Source organism: Pteronotus mesoamericanus, unplaced genomic scaffold (genome assembly GCF_021234165.1).
Source record: "Pteronotus mesoamericanus isolate MK-2021 breed Mesoamerican mustached bat unplaced genomic scaffold, CSHL_Meso_final scaffold_232, whole genome shotgun sequence".
NCBI classification, from domain to species: Eukaryota; Metazoa; Chordata; class Mammalia; order Chiroptera; family Mormoopidae; genus Pteronotus; species Pteronotus mesoamericanus.
In genome coordinates, this window is record NW_026555311.1 from 5,944,207 (window position 1) to 5,961,347 (window position 17,141).

General features: G+C 35.2%; 1 protein-coding gene across 1 annotated transcript in view; it reads left to right on the plus strand.

Annotated features, from left to right (window-relative positions):
* COL25A1 (collagen type XXV alpha 1 chain) overlaps window positions 1-17,141 on the plus strand; it is a 481,906-nt gene that overhangs the window by 300,940 nt on the left and 163,825 nt on the right. The window contains exon 5 of the mRNA XM_054591568.1: window positions 4,994-5,011. Coding sequence (XP_054447543.1) covers window positions 4,994-5,011 — 18 coding nt within the window. The remainder of the gene's footprint in view (window positions 1-4,993; window positions 5,012-17,141) is intronic.

Sequence of the window (17,141 nt, forward strand, 5' to 3'; positions counted from 1 at the left end):
ATACATTAGGCAATATAAATTATGAATAATGTTTATTTTAGTCAAGCATGTAAGAGTCCTTGGAAGCACGAGCAGCTTAGAGACATTGTGAGATTATGCAGTCTTTGCAAAGAATTTTAAAATTAATGCACATAATCCTTAATGCTTTACTTCAATTGCTTTTCTCTATAGTATACCACCTGCATAGTAATTTGTTTTTAAATTGATAGACTTTTTATCTAAATACGTATTAGTTGAATGAATTGTTGGTATTGGATATATGACCTACTTTAAATTGCCATGCTAAATTTTGTAGCATTTTATAAGTATCAGTAATTTGATGTAACAGCCTCACATTAATTAGATATGGAAGCTTATTCAAGCTAGGAAGAGATTTTTCTTCAAGATAGACCTCTTATGTTTTTTTGTTCTGTGCCATGTGCTAAGGATCTGAATTGTCCCAGGAAGCCCCTGCAGTCTTTGCCTGCCTCGGTTCCCTCTTTATTATCTGAACAAGGTTCCACTGAGTAGGGCGGCATTCTCTTGACATGGATGTGTTTGTTCTGAAGTGAACAGAAGCCAAGAGAACCGTTTCTGGAATATTGGATCAAGAAACTAGATTTCGAAAATATAACCCTGTAAGGTTAAGAGTAGTAAACTTCCTAATGGTCCTATAAAAATATTGTAAACCATCTTTGAGCCAGTCAAAATATTCTCACCTTTCAGCAATTCAACAATTTTTCCAGAAGCACATTATAACTTGGACACTAAGATATTGGGGTTAAATGTGAACAAATTCCTGGCGCCGTGAGGCTAGGCAGGATTCCTGCTTCTGGGTGCTGCAAGTGTAGTGTGCGTCTGCCACTTGCTGGCATGGACTCTACGTCAAACTGAGAAGCTTGCGAAGTGAAGAGATCTCACTGACATGATTCCATGATAGTATAAGTATTGGTCTCCATGATCTCCGGCCACCGGGACAATCCTGTTGCCACTCAGAGTACCTATGACGTTGTTCTAAAGCTTTACCTGAATGCCTGCTTCAGAAACTGTTTTCACCTGAGGGAAAAATAAGCTTGGCATCCAAATGTGTGGATTTCAGGACTTTCAACAGGTAGTGAAGTTATAGTGATCACCTTCTAATGATCTTTTTAGGCAGTATGGGTTCCAAAATACAAACATGTAGAATAACTGCTTTTAAGTATTTTCTTACAATTCAAGAGAATGAAATAAATCTGAATTGAGGCTAATTAAAAATGATCATCAAACTTGAGTTTCCTAATGAAGAGTTGCTCAGTTATTAGAGTAATTTCTAATTATCCTGAAGCAGAGGTAGCGCCTTTAGAGTTGCATGAACAGTACTAATATTCCCCTAAGTTTTTGGAAATGCAAGTGTTTTTATTGACAATTTATCACAGTGAATTTATGTGGATCTGTTATTTTAAAGTAAAATTGTACTTTAAAAGTACAAATTTTGTGTGCCTATCTATGCATATGTTAATGAAAAACCAGAATTTGTCCCATCTGAAAAGGAATGACACAAAATGATACTTTTTTATTGTCATCCATAAAAAAGTGGATGGATGGCAATAAAAAAGTATCATGTAGTGAAACTAATTGCCTCAGTCAAAATCGAAATGACTTTGCAGATTTAGAGAAAAGTGTTAGCACTTTCTGGCAGCCATAATTGTGGTAACAGCCTAACAAAGAATGGTTAATATTGCTCTTTAATTGCCTGATGTAACAATACATACTCCAGGGGTATGTCATCTCATTTCTCACGTTGCCTTGTGGTTTACTTGCCTCACAAAACTTTCAATTTGCTTTGAACCCTTTTCTGTCAGGCATCAGCTACTGGCTGATTGTTTGCTTGCCATACTGTTCTGATTATCACTTTTTAAAGCCAGCTCCTCCTGCTGTTTCTTTTACTTCATGCTGGTGCCTTCGCTGCCTTGAGGGCATTGCACGGAGCTGTTGACATTCAGTAAATCAGCCACTCAGCATTCTCCATCTTTACATCTGTTTGTTCCAAATGTCAATATTTCTGTGATTTAACTATTTCCCTTGGCATGGCTCTTGATTATACTATATTCAGGTTTTTTATTTATAGTAACAGTTTGGTGATTTGTTTGGGAAAAAAACGTCCTTTTCAGAAATTTTATTTTTAAAAATTCAACTAAGTTGTATTTCGTGAGCCCTCATCATAATATGTAACTACCCATTTGAAGAGTATTTTAGACTGAAACAAAGTAACTTTCACAGTTGATAATTAGTAATGTTTACTACCTATAAATTACAGTATACTAGAAAAGATATCCACTAATGTATGAAAATACCAGTATTTCTCAACAACTTGAAAAAATCTGAGTCATTTCTTTTGGTTATTTGTGAAGAAGGCTTTATCACCCAATGCCTTCACTCCTGGGAATTCGGAGACGCACCTCTCTTTGGGCCCTCGTTGGCCCTCCTGCGTGCTGCTCCCCCGGATGCTCTCACGGCCCTGCCCACCGACACCTCCCCTCAGGACACTTCCCCCTTTTGTTCAGAGGGCCCTTTTCCCACGACTACGAGCTTCCAGCTGCTAAACTGTTTTCTGACTAGGTATCTGCTAGTGAAGAATTTGTTATATCACATTGAGTATAGGCAGTCCTAGAATTTGGGGTAAGACTTACAAGGCTTACATTCTTGTAATCCATGTTTTAGGGAGAGTTACCAGATTTTTCATGTTGTATGTATCGTTTTACTGGGAATCCTGTCTTCCAACCCACTTCCAACCTTCTTTTTCAAGTTCCTCACCCTACATAAACACACATGTGCACACATAGGAACATCATACATACCAAAAACGGATATTACATGTTAGGCTTAATCAGAGTTTTCTGGTGCTGTATACTTTTCAATTCTCATGTGAAAGTCAACTTTTTCACTTTACCATCATTTACTATTTGTTCTCACTATCACTAACATAAAATCTGTAACACAATGTATATTTGTATATAACATGAATATATCCACACACTATGCTAACATCACTTGATCAGTGTAATGACACAAATGCCACATTTAAAAAACAGACAGGAAAAGTCTCATTTGTAGGACAACCATAAAAATTAAAAAAAAACCACCCCAAAAATGTCAGGAACAATGCTGGAATATTTTCTTTTGAAGAAATTCTCCCTGAATTCATAGAATCCTACATTTGAGTTTTCACAAAAACATATAAGAAATGTAATGTATTACAAGGTTCTATAAACTCACATTTCTAAGTTTTCAGTAGTTACACATTTCAGAAAGATCAGAAGCTTAGCATCTAGAAGCTTAAAACATCTAAAGTGCAGGCAAGAGTGAGCATGTATTGCATTTCACCTATTACATGGATCTGGGAAGATCCATATTTACATGTAAGTGGAGAGCCTACTTTTGTAGGTTTTCCATGTTTAGAGTTGATATTAGGGCTGTTTGTTCCTTTCAAGAACCTTTCTGTTCCCCTAAAGAATCTTTGCTGACCTGGTTTCTGTCCAAGTATCAGTTAACAGTCAGGTGCCTGCTGGTCTGAGGTTGACATCTTTGACATCTGGAAACAGAGGTTCACACTGCTGTAGCAGGGGGGTGGTTGGGAGGCTCAGTGGCCACTCACTTGAACAGTGCTGTGGTGTCATTGCTGATCCGAGCAACTCTGCCTCCCTTTTCTTAAACTTCCAGACTGAAAGACAGAATGACCTGGTGGAAAGTGCATGAACTTCAGAATCAGATTCGGTTTACATTTCAGCCCTCCACCTAGAGGCTGTGTGACTTTTCACTTATTTCTGTGAGCCTCAATTTGTAAGGCAGAGCATTTTACAAATTATATGTAATCAATGGCATAACAAATTCCCAAGTGCCTGGTACTCAGCAAGGAATTAATAAATATCATTCTCTTGCTCCCTCTCCACCAACTAAAGAATTCAGGAGTGGAGCGAGTAACCCCCACAGCAGCTCGGTTTAGCTCCCTTCTGGTTTGAGTAGACAAAACCTGGCCAACCACACTTTCAGACAAAGCTTTTGAAAATCATCTCTTCTATCCCCAGACAACAAGTATCTAAAAAAAATTTTAAGCTTGGAGACAGGCTAAAAGAGACAATGTTCTCTGAGAACTATATTAGCTCCATGCTTTCCTGAATAATACCCAGTGACAAATATCTGATGCAATGAGATTGCACATTAATTTATTGTTGAAGATTCCTTAACTCATTGCAAACTTTTTCTTTCATCTTACACAAAACCCAACTGGAGATTTTAAGAAGGAGATGTGTAATCAATAATTTTATTCACAGTTGATTTTCTTTTAGAGAGAAGCATTTACTATTATGCTGCTTTGAAATTTTTATCAGCTTAAACCACAAGAAAGCGACATTCAAAATGAATTAGATTGGCCTGAGGTTATATAATCTACTGACTGTATGAGAAGTTGTGATGCACTTAATTGGGCCCAAACCTTTCCTATCCTTTCAAAATGCCCTTAGGTTGGGTTATATAAGAGATAGGTGTTTATTTTTAAAATTGCCTTAAAATATTATTGAAACAAAAAGAAATTCAAAATTTTGGTGAGTTCTGAAACTAAGATATCTGCCTCTTTTCTTCTTAACCCTGTGCCATCTTTGAATATGTAGTGCATAGAAAGTCTGTACTAACAGACACTCCCTTTAACCAATCTGTGCATTATGATCATGTGAGGTATACTTCTCCTTTGCCTTCTCTTTCTGCAATTGAATTCTAAGAGATTCTGAAAGCCTTGAGTCATTTTGGAGTTACATGTAATAGACCATAACATCAAGACTTTAAATAATAGCAGAGACTAAAAATGTTAAGATAAAATATGATTTTAAAACCACAAAGTAAAGTTTGTCTGTAGTTGGGTATTTTTATCTTCAGAAATATTTTGAAAAGATTTTCAGAATTAGTTTGTGTTTTAGTAGTGAAAATATTCACTTAAGAAAAAGATTTGTAACTTTCTCTTTTTCCTTTTTTTCAATTTCAGGGTCAGCCAGGTCCTCAGGTAAGTGAACTCTTTTCTAACAAATTAATTCAAATTTAGGATTTTTCCTGTGTAGAGGTTTTTCTGCAATTCTTTTCAAAGGATATAAAGAAGCTGTGAGCCAGTATCATGACCCCACACAGTAGACCAAATATTTCCCAGGAGTAAATCTTTGGGGCCTCTTCAGGGTTGTATGAGCCATGTCAGCTGTTGGACCAGATGGCAAGTTTAACAATGTACTATCATATAAAGCAAAACTCTTAACTGATCTGAAACAGAGCCATAGGACTTTAATGTAAGACAAAAATGACTTAGTAAATGAACGGGTATGAACTGGTTCACATTAGGTACTGATTAATCATGAACTAATAATGTTGTTGTAAATCCACATACACTCTAATTATGTAGACTGTGATCCTACCAGCTACTTTTGATTCATTATAGACAGATATTGAATTTGTTCTCCGTTTTCAATATAAACCAACTGCTGAAGACATGATTTATAATTAAATGTGAATGCAGTCAACAGAAAATCTTTTGAGCCCTAAATCATATTGAAGAAAATGAGGAAATTTTAGGAAGGGGAGGAATGTGTATAAAGGTGAAAGTACAAAAGAAGGGAGTTGTCAGAATTGAAGAGTCAGTAAAAAAACAACAAATTTAATATTAATACTTATTGTAGTCTGTAGGAAGCTATAAAGAAGGACATGCCATTATTAATGTTTCTTCCTTAACACATCACTATTTTTTAAGTTCCCTTTATTTCTCTTTCCCCTCAACATACAGAATGTGATTTCTGTCCTAGATTGATCAATAAGTGATTTTCATGATACCTTTGTTAGTCAATATCATGAATTGTCTTTTGTGTGCTAATTTTCATTATTTTTGCTTTTTATGAGCTCTGCATATTAAGGATGTCTAATGTACAAAAACTCTAAATACTTCAGTAGAGCAGTTCTTTTCACAGTATACTCATGAGAAAAAATTTGACATGCAATTAATTTATATTCATATCAAAAAATACTCTCAATATTTGTGGTTTTTACTCTTGTGTTTTTAGTTGGTTCCAGGTAATTATTGGAGGAAAAAAAAACTCATCAAAGAAACTTGTAGGTTCTTCCCTAAATTTGAAACTGCCACATTATATTGGGATGAAGACAAAGTAAAAGGTGTTTTATTTTATTTTATTTGTTTTCATTTTTATTCTATTTTATTTCATGCTTACAACAGCTCTAGAAAGTATTATATACATAAAATTAGAAGAGATAAATAAATCACCTGGGATGATACCATAAAACTGGGAGCAGAAGTTGTTTGTCTCTAAACCCCTCATACCCCTGTATCTCTGAAGAGAAGAGATGAGATAAAAGAGAAGAGATGATAAAAGGAGATAGGGTGTTAGTGTTGAAAGAGGATTATAATCTTTAACATATTTTAAGTTTGAAATTGATTCTGTCTTAGCTTGCATCACCTCCCCCTACTCCAAAGCAGTTTAAGGTAAGGATTTGAACATAAGTAGTTTACTTGGGAGATAATCCCAGGAAGCATTGTGAGGGAATGGGAAAATAACAGAGAGGGCAAGAAAGCCAGAAAATAGATTCATTAATGAACAGGTTATTGCTGTGGATAATTGGGGTTCAGTTCCACTGAAGAACTTATGAGAAACTGTGCAGAGCTTGCCTTAGACTCTCCCCACTGAGGGACAGGGAAATTAATGTATTTATGCACTAATTTACCTTCCTTCATTGTTGAGAGTTGTGCCTGGGTGTTAACTCCCTGGAACTTGTGACCTGCCCCTAGAAGGTCTAGCATGACCCAGCTGCTGGAGGAATGCAGGAAGCCATAGGAACATATGGGACCTGTATTCTCACACTGTCCTGGAGGAGGCAGTGGTGTGGGCTGACACCTACACCTGCTACAACATCTAAAGGCAACTGTCCTATCAACAAAACAAAGAGTGGGAAACTCATGTGTGCATATAAAGATTTGGAAATGGGATAAAAAGACAGCAGTAAAAGCATATTAATTAATGAGATGTTCAAAAGAATAACTATACAAAGAACAAGACCATGATAAATCTTGAGTGTACAGCTATAGTTAATGAGCAGAAGAAAAATGGTGAATCAGCACAGGAAGTCAAGGATGGACAGAATTGGGAACATGCTGGAACATTCTGAGATTTAAAAGTATATCATGACATTTCAGAATACTTTTGCCTCAGGTATTATATTTACTATGGCTCTGCAGAAAAATAAAGTCTACATAACAACCTGTACTTGAACATTTTGGAAAATTTTGAAGGGGATAGGAATGGCATTTTCAACTGGTGACCTGCTCTGGTTTTCCTTCATTTTGGCCTCCAGTTCGCTTTCTGTGGGCACTCAGATCACATGATCCTTTAGTTCAAAATGTCTTCATGTCACAGCCAAAGGAAAGCACTGGAATCAGGAAGGATAGGGAAGAGGGGAAATACAAAGCTGAGAAATATCCTCATGTTGTCTAAGGCATGAAAAACAGAGTTTTGTTGCTCTGCCCCTCTGACCTACCTCTTTGTCTGCATCATTATCATATTTTTCTAAAGAAACTTCCATTTTGGAGTTTAAATTAAATAATTATTAGTGAAATTTTTCATTTAGTACTTGATTATTAACTTTGCTCTGAGATTTTTATAAATTACACATTAATTTTTATGTATAAGCTACTTTTCAACTATATTTTTATTTTCTCTGTTACCTATTATAATATATTATTTTCCCAGCCCCTAATATACTCTTGGGATTTTTTAAAACAAAAAATGGATCTTAAATAGGCTTTTAACTCTAAGAACAAACTTTATCTAACTAAAAATATACTTAGAAATGACCTATGTAGTGGATGTGATTATCAATATATAGAGCAGAATTATAGTATTTTATACAGTTAGATCTTATAATAACACCTTACCATAAACCCACTTTTTCCATCAGTAAATTTATATAAACTATACATGAAATTTGTTTAATAGAGATTGATGTTGCATATAGTGAAAAAAGCCATCATTGCACATTTAAAAGATAAATTAGGAAATTATAATGGGTTCTTAAACGATTGAAAGTTTTCTTTTATTTGATCAAATTTCTCTTAAAGTGTCCATGTTTTGTTATTTGGGTCACTACAAATGATTTTGTTCACATACAGTGTATATAATAAAAGGAACATATAATTTGGGATATGTATCCTTTTTTTCCAACATCGTTTTGGTGACTTAAAAAGATATCAAATTATTCTTAAAATGTCAACTTTTTTCAGTTTCCCTGATTTCATAAGATTTCTGAGCTAAAACTCTTCATAACTTATTTTTTTTTCACATAACTTACGTTTGTGATTCAATATAACAAATTTACCGACATTTCTTCCCTGCTGATCCTGTTCCTCTCTCACCGCTGTATCTTCTTAGCACATATTTTTAACTGTGGGGAAAGGAAGGGCACAAACATTGCAAAACTCTCTCTTTACCTTCTTACCCCATCTCCTTTTGCCATCTAAACAAGCTTTCTCCGAATAAATTCCCTTAATTAGTCCTTAAAACCTGCTCCCTGAGTCATAACCATGTCACCCAAGGATGACCCCTCCCTATATTATTTACTTCACTGAAAATCCACACTCTTTGTGACTTGTTGGTATTGTGTCAGATGCAATCCTAGAATCCCAAATTCCAACTTTCAGTGGATTTTTCCATCAAGAATAGTAACAATACTGTTTCTATTGTATAATAAGATTTTTTTAAGATATATTAGGAATAGGCTTTTGTGGAATAGGCTGGGAAAATAAACTACATTTATATTATGATTCCTCTGGGAAGATACAATCAGATTTCCAAACAACCAACTTACAAAAAAGTTATGAATGTTTGCATTGGGAAATTGCACATCCTTTCAAGTTTATAAAAGATTTGAGTAGCATTATAGTTGGCAATTTGTTGTTCCTGTGCAAATACTTATGTGCATGAGAATTTTCTTGTATAGGGTGAATATTTCCACATCATTTATTCACAGTATTATTTATTATACAGTGTGAAGCTCTTCCTTATAGAATATAAAACACAATTTTCCTTCTTTGATATCACTCTTCTTTAGTAAGGACTTCCAGATTAATAAGGTTTATTTTGTAGACCAATGGTAAAAAGGAAAAATGTCTATTATACCAGAAGAAGAGAGTTCTTCTCATCATCTACCTGAAGTTTAAGATGGCTTAGATAGATTTAAATTAGACTTTTAAACAATTGTGAAGACTGGAGAGCTAACTGGCAATGAACTCTGTTGTAGTGATAGAATGAAACCGAATGTAAAAAAAAGGCTTTGAGGAAGGGAGGTGAGTCTTTGCATTTGCATAAATGGGTGAGAAAATGGTTCTTGACAAGGGAAATGAGAAGGTGAAAGGGTACTGGAAAAAAGAAAGGCAATTCTACCAGCTGTGGTTAAGATGGGAAAAGAGACAGGGAAATGAATGGAAAGGATGTTGTGAATCCACTGAAACAAAGGAAATCAAAATCTTTGAGAGAGAAAGACATGGGATAGAATAAAATAGCACAAAGACTTGAAAAACAGTTGAGTTAACAAAAATTGGCAACAGAATGTAAGGGAAGAAAGAAGGAAATGAAATTAGAAAAAATACAGATGAACATTTGTATTTCAAACTAGAGGTAATAATTATTTGGAGGTGGGGCAAGATTAGTCTATTTAAATAACAGGGTGGGGGGAAGATGGCATAGTAGTGAATGGAAGTCACACAGGACCAATCTGGAATTACAACTAAATTGTGGAGAAATCACCTTGTACAAACAACTGAACAATAGTGAGAGAGGAGCCTTATAACCTTAGACAGACAGAAGAATCAGCTTTAGCACAGCCTGACTGATAAGAAGTGCAATAGAGACTTGAGAATGTTGGCTGAGTGCCCACAAGTGGCAGCACCAGAGGGATATTGAAACTGCCAGTTGGATCTCCCTGAGAAAAGTGGTGTCTACCCATAAGCAGGGATCCCCAGCCTACAGCACCAGAGCCCAAAAAGTACACAGACAACAGCCAGCTACAAAAAATGGCATGGTTGCTCTCTGTCAGAGACAGGTGTCTGGAGATGCAAACAGCTGTTTAAAGGGCCAATGCATAAATTTTCATTCACAGCCACTTACCCTGGGCTCTGGCAAAGGCAGGGGCTGAGTGGGCAACAGACACCTGAGGACAGACTGGGGAAGGAGGCTTTGGGGGGAGAACTGAGGGACTAGCCAACGGGATCCCGGTTCTGACTCATCTCCCATATAGCAGCAGCCATCTTGCTCAGGCAACAGCATGAGAAGAAACAATAGCCCCACCCCCAGGAGGGACTCTGCCCTGGCCCTGTGGTGCCTCAGTCTGACTGCTGAGTACAGTGTGGCAGCCACAGATAGTAGATCCTTGGCTAACCAGAGTGCAGAGTAGTCTAGAGAAAAAGTTAAGGAACAGCCAACGCCTGTCATTCTCAGACTATTCCAAAAAATCCAAGAAGCGAGAAGCCTCCCACTCTTTTTATGAGGCCAGCATCATCCTAATCCCAAAACCAGATAAAGACACAAAAAAGAAAACTACAGGCCAATATTGCTGATAAACATAAACGCTAAAATCCTCAACAAAATATTGGCAAACTGCATCCAGCAATATATTAAAAAGATCATCCACCATGATCAAGTGGGATTCATCCCATGGATGCAAGGATGGTTCAATATTCACAAATCAATAAACATAATACATCACATAAACAAAAGGAAAGACAAAAATCACATGATCATATCAACAGATGCAGGAAAAGCACTTGATAAGGTATAGCATCCATTTATGATAAAAACACTCAGCAAAGTGGGAATAAAGGGGGCATACCTCAACATAATAAAGGCCATATATGAAAAACCTACAGCCAACATCATACTCAATGGGCAAAAACTAAAAGCTTTCCCACTAAGATTGGGAACAAGACAAGGTTGTCTGCTTTTATCACTTCTATTCAACATAGTATTAGAAGTCCTAGCCACAGCCATTGGACAAGAAAAAGAAATAAAAGGCATCCAAATTGGAAAGGAGGAAGTAAAACTGTCCTTGTTTACAGATGATATGACCGTGTACATAGAAAACCCTATAGACTCCACCACAAAACTACTTGACCTAATAAGTGAATTTGGCAAAATAGTGAGATACAAAATCAATATTCAAAAATCGAAGGCATTTTTGTATACCAACAATGAAATACCAGAATCAGAAATCAGGAAAAAAAGTCCCATTTGCTATAGCAACAAGAAAAATAAAATATCTGGGAATAAACTTAACCAAGGAGTTAAAGACCTGTACTCAGAAAACTATACAATACTGAAGAAAGAAATTAAGGAAGACACAAATAAATGGAAGGATATACCATGTTCATGGATTGGAAGAATTAACATCATCAAAATGTCCATACTACCCAAAGCGATTTATAGATTCAATGCAATTCCTATTAAAATACTAATGACATTTCACAGATATAGAACAAACATTTCAAAAATTTATATGGAACCATAAATGACCCCAAATAGCTGCAGCAATTTTGAGAAAGAAGAACAAAGTAGGAGGGATCACAGTACCTAACAACAAACTATATTACAAGGCCACTGTAATCAAAACAGCCTGGTACTGGCATAAGAACAGACACACAGATCAATGGAACAGAATAGAGAGCCCAGAAATAAACCCATGTCTCTATGGTTAATTAATATTCAACAAAGGGGGCAGAAGCATAAAATGGAGTAAAAATAACCTCTTCAACAAATGGTGTTGGGAAGTCTGGACAGCTACATGCAAAAAAAAAAAAAAAAAAAAAAGAGATTCGACCACTAATTTATACCATACACAAAACTAAACTCAAGATGGATAAAGGACTTAAATATAAGTCACAGCGACATAAAAGTCCTAGAGGAGAACATAGTCAGGAAACTCTCAGATATCCCACGCAACAATATTTTCATCAATATGTCCCCTAGAGCAAGGGACATAGAGGAAAGAATAAACAAATGGGACTTCATCAAAATAAGAAACTCCTGCATGGCTAAAGAAAACATCAGCAAAATGAAAAGGGAACCAACAGTGTGGGAATATATATTTGCCAATGATACCTCAGACAAGAGTTTGATCTCCAAAATATATAAAGAATTCACAGGACTCCACACCAGGAAGACAAACAATCCAATTAAAAAATGAGCATAGGACCTGAACAGACACTTCTCCAAGAGAGACATACAGAGGGCCCAGAGATATATGAAAGGATGCTCATCACCACTAGCCATCAAAGTAATGCAAATTAAAACCACAGTGGGATACCACTTCACACCGGTCAGAATGGCCATCATAAACAAATCAACAAAGAACAAGTGCTGCCAAGGTTGTGGAGTAAAGGGAACCCTAGTTCACTGTTGGTGGGAATGCAGACTGGTGCAGCCACTGTGGAAAACAGTTTGGAATTTCCTCAAAAAGCTAAAAATGCAACTGCCTTTTGAACCAGTGATTCCACTGCTAGGATTATACCCTAAGAATCCTGAAATACCAATTCAAAAGAACCTATGCACCCCAATGTTCATGGCAGCACAATTTACAATAGCCAAGTGCTGGAAGCAACCTGAGTGCACATCAGTAAAAGAATGGCTCAAAAAACTATGGTACATTTTCACAATGGAATACTGTGCAGCAAAAAGAAAGAGAGCTACTACTGTCGTGAGAGCATGGATGGAACTGGTGAGCATTATGCTAAGCGAAATAAGCCAGAGGTGAAAGACAAATACCATATAATCTCACCTATGTTTCCTTTTTCTTTTTTGACCCTGACTTCGCCATTGCCATTCTGCACTCTGGGAAGACATACCTTTTGCCTTTATTCATGCAAGGAAAATGAGTCAGGAAATTTAACATTTTACTCTCTCTGTGGTGAAGACATTGAGAACTGGGATTATGGAAATATAGCATCAACCAATATTACCCTATATATGTCTGCCAGATAAAGGTTTTCTATCATGGTTCTGAGTATATCATTCTTCTTACCCCATCACTTTGAGTCTCAATGTAATTACCATTTAGAATGAAATAAAATCTAGTTCCTCGCCTGTCACTCAGATCTTTTGTTTTGGCCTGTGTTTTCAGCCCCATCTCCTGCTAATTTGTCATTGATGCTCTCTCTGGACACTGCTTCATCCAAACCAAATCACACCATATACTTTCTTCCTTTAAATCTGTTTTTCTTCATTTGTCTTTTCTTAAAATATAGGCCAGAACTGCATCCTTCATAGCCCCCAGATACACTCAGTTTCCATACATCCAAATATGATCGCCTTTCATATTTGCCCACCACTCATTCCATCAGGACGTCTTTATGCTCCCTTAGCTGAATGCAGTTTCTCTCTTTTGCTGAAGCTCCACAGCACTTTATCTGTACAGCTTTTTATATTACTTTACATTTAAAAATAGAGGGACATAGACAGCAAAGGCAGAGAGATCATAATTCAGATTCTAGCTCTTCCCCTGATAAGCTCTGTGATCTTGGGCAGGTTACTCAATCACTGAGTCTCATTTTCCCCTCTGAAAAGCAGAGAGAATGATGTCTTATCTCAGCAGATAGTTTGAGGATTAAACTAAGATAATATATATGTAACTTCTAAGTTGGTGCCTACTATAAGACATATACTCAGTAAATAATAATTCCCTTCTTTTTTCCTCTTTCTGTTGTATCACAATTATTTATAAATATCTTTTCTCTATTACTAGCTTTTATGATCTTCAAGAGTGGAATCTATGTTTTATTTCATTGTTGGTGTCCACTACAACACTTGACATAGTTCCTTTTCCATAGAAGTCCAACAAATACTATTGGGTTGTGAGTGGTAGATATAAGACCTTAAAGAAAAGAAAACCAAGGAAGAGAGAAAACTATGAGCTTTTCATAATTTTAAATGCCCCAGTCAGTAATTCCATTTAAAACAATTCTCTACTGTTTCTAATCTCTGAGATTTTACTGAACTTTATCAATTTTAATATCTCACTTCCACGTGGTTTGGAGAGTATGGATATTTTCATTTCCTTTAATTTCTGTTTATTTATATTGGTACTTAATTTTAGTGAAAATAAACAGCAGTAACCCAGGATCATACTTATGATGCATTGTTTTATTTTGTAACAACTTATTTGTAAGATTCAAGGCTTGGCTTTGATTTTTAATAGTCAAGACAATTATAGAAGGTAGTTCATATTGGTTGTGTATAATAACACATTGCTTAAACAATAATATTCTCTCACTAATAAATAATTTAACACAAATTGGAAAAACTATTTGTTTTTTTTAAATCTCCTCAGGATTTCATCTCATATGCTTTAGAAAAATACTTCAATCTTTTTTTTCAAACAAAATTACTCCATCAGTATATTCAATAGAGGATAGTGAAATAGTGGAAGCATTTTATTAAATGAAAGTTACCCCTTCCATACCAAGACATTTCTTTTGCATAAAATGCTTAGACTTTAAAAGCCCCCCTCAAGACCCCCCTTCAGAGTTGCATGTGAACATAAAGGAGATACAATTCCCTTAGGAATTTGAAGTACTAAAGCAGCATGCATGTTGTAATTCTGTATTACTTAGTGAGAAAAAAATGTAAGAGAAAACCACAAGCAACCATCAGACAACTGCACACAGAGGCGTGTGGCTTCCACTTGTATTTTTTTAGATGCACTTGAAAAGAAGTGGAATATGTCAGTCACTTTGCCTTTTTTCCTCAAATCCCTCTTTGCTTCTTGTGTTCTGACAGTGTCATTACCATTTTACAACATTTATTAAAGATTACAAAAATCAAGCTGTGTGTACCTTGTAAGGAATCAGTACTGATATTTTGGGGCAGTATTTATCTTTCTATTCATATGTTTTTAATTATATACTAAGCTCCTTCTAACCTAACACTTTAGCAATTCCCATATTTCATGTTTGTGTTCCAGTCCAACCTTCTTTCTGGTCCATATAGTCTGTCCTGGGGGCAGGGAGAGGACATCCACACTCTCCAATTTTGGGAAGCATGAGCCTATGTGTTCCTGTATCTGTGTGTGTGTGTGTGTGTGTGTGTGTGTGTGTAGAAAATCTTTATTTTGTTCACTACATAATAGGACTATCATATTAAACTAGTGATCATTAATCAGTCATGCTAGATTTCATAATGTATTATCATTTCCCTTTATCTATATTTTATGTGGAGGTTAGATAGTAAAGAGAATGATTATTAAAGTCTTAACATCTTAGATTTTTTAGATATTTTATTAAGTGGTTAATATGATATGAAAGACTCCATTGTACTACAAATACCTTATATCTTTAAGGATACACATAGTATAATAGCTTATTTATTTTATTAGAATCCATAGTTCTTTATTTTTACACGGTCATTTGTATATTGAAATAGTATAACATCATTCTCAAAGCTCTGAATTCTTTTCCACTGAAGTTGACTGAAGAACATTTATTGCCAACTTTATGCCTTGTTTTCTATCATATATATTCCTTTTAATTCTATCTGAAAAAAGGGGAATAACACATAGCTTTTCATTAATAATTAAGTTAGTCCAACATTGATTTGTATATGTTGAAGCTGTTATTATTTCCTGAACTTCTTACTCATTTTTTCCAGTTCCTTTATACAGTTTTGATATATAGAAAATGCACAATACATTTTTGTTGAATAAATGTATATATTTAATAACTCAAATTTAAAGATTTTATATTCATTCAATGGTGAAATGACTGAAGCAATTGAAAATATCAGCTTTTGGCAGTCTATTTTTAAAAGTAGCAAATGGAATACATTGAATAAGATTAAGGGGTGGCCCCAGGGTCCGACAGGGGTTTAAATGCTGGTTCTTCCACTTACAAGCTATGCAACTATAGGCAAATTATCTTTTTTTCTCCTTTGGTTTTTCAATGTAAAATAAGTATGGCTAGTTTGATTTAACACATGACTTAATGAAACACTTAGAACAATGTATGGGGAAAGTCAAGGAACATATAGCAAGGTCTCATGGACAAAACCAAAGGGGAAGAGCTGAGGGAGGGAAGGTGGGAGGGGGCAAGGGAAAGAGGTTGGGGGGAGGCAGAGACAAATGTATTTAAAAAGTAAATAAATTAAAAAAAAAGGAACAATGTATGGCACACTTAAATGTTATTATTAAAGGCCTAGTTATGCACATATCTTGTCACATAAGCATGCACACAGAGACAGAGCCATAAAGACATGCTACCTTTATAGTGGCACTTCGTCTGTTGGGTAAATATCCAATTGAATAATGGCCTCAAAACATGTAGAGGTTTAGAATAAACTTCTTATAACCAAGAAATTCATGAAAAGTGATTATCACTGTTAGATATGGTTATTATATAGAATTCTCTATTAAAAGATATTCATGTGCACATTTGTATGTCTAATTCTTTCTGAAGATAGCAAAGAGTTATAGTTAGAAATATTTTCAGTGAAATAAAGTTAATTTAGTTTGAAAGATTTTAAACTTTACATTTTTATTGATAAATTTTCTCAAGTATATTATATATATATTTTCACATATATGTTTAATAATTTTGACATCCTAACCAAATTCTTAATAGGCTAACTTTATTTTCTCATTAAATATCTATAGTCATATTCAATTGATACCACATTTTGAATATAGAATATATTTCTTGGATTGTGTAGAGATTAAAATAGAGGAATGCTAGGATAAAATAAGGTAAATGCTATAAGGTAAAGCGATAGCTCTGAAAACATCTTATTCTATCTTCTCTCTATTGGATAGGCCATATTTAAACTTAATTACTGTAGGATACTCTTTTACACCCCTAAGCTAATAAGCCTGAAGTGAGCCTTTATACTTCAGATTTATGTTTTCAAATGTTCAGTATATTAAGTGTTAATTATTTTTAAGACCTTAGATCCAGCAGAATCTATCACAGTAATTCACATTCAGTGAACATTCTCTTTATAAAAAATACAGAGTTGATTTGCATTTCCCTAATGATTAGTGATGTTGAGCATCTTTTCATATGTCTGTTGAGCATCTTTTCATATATCTGTTGACCATCTGCATGTCCTCTT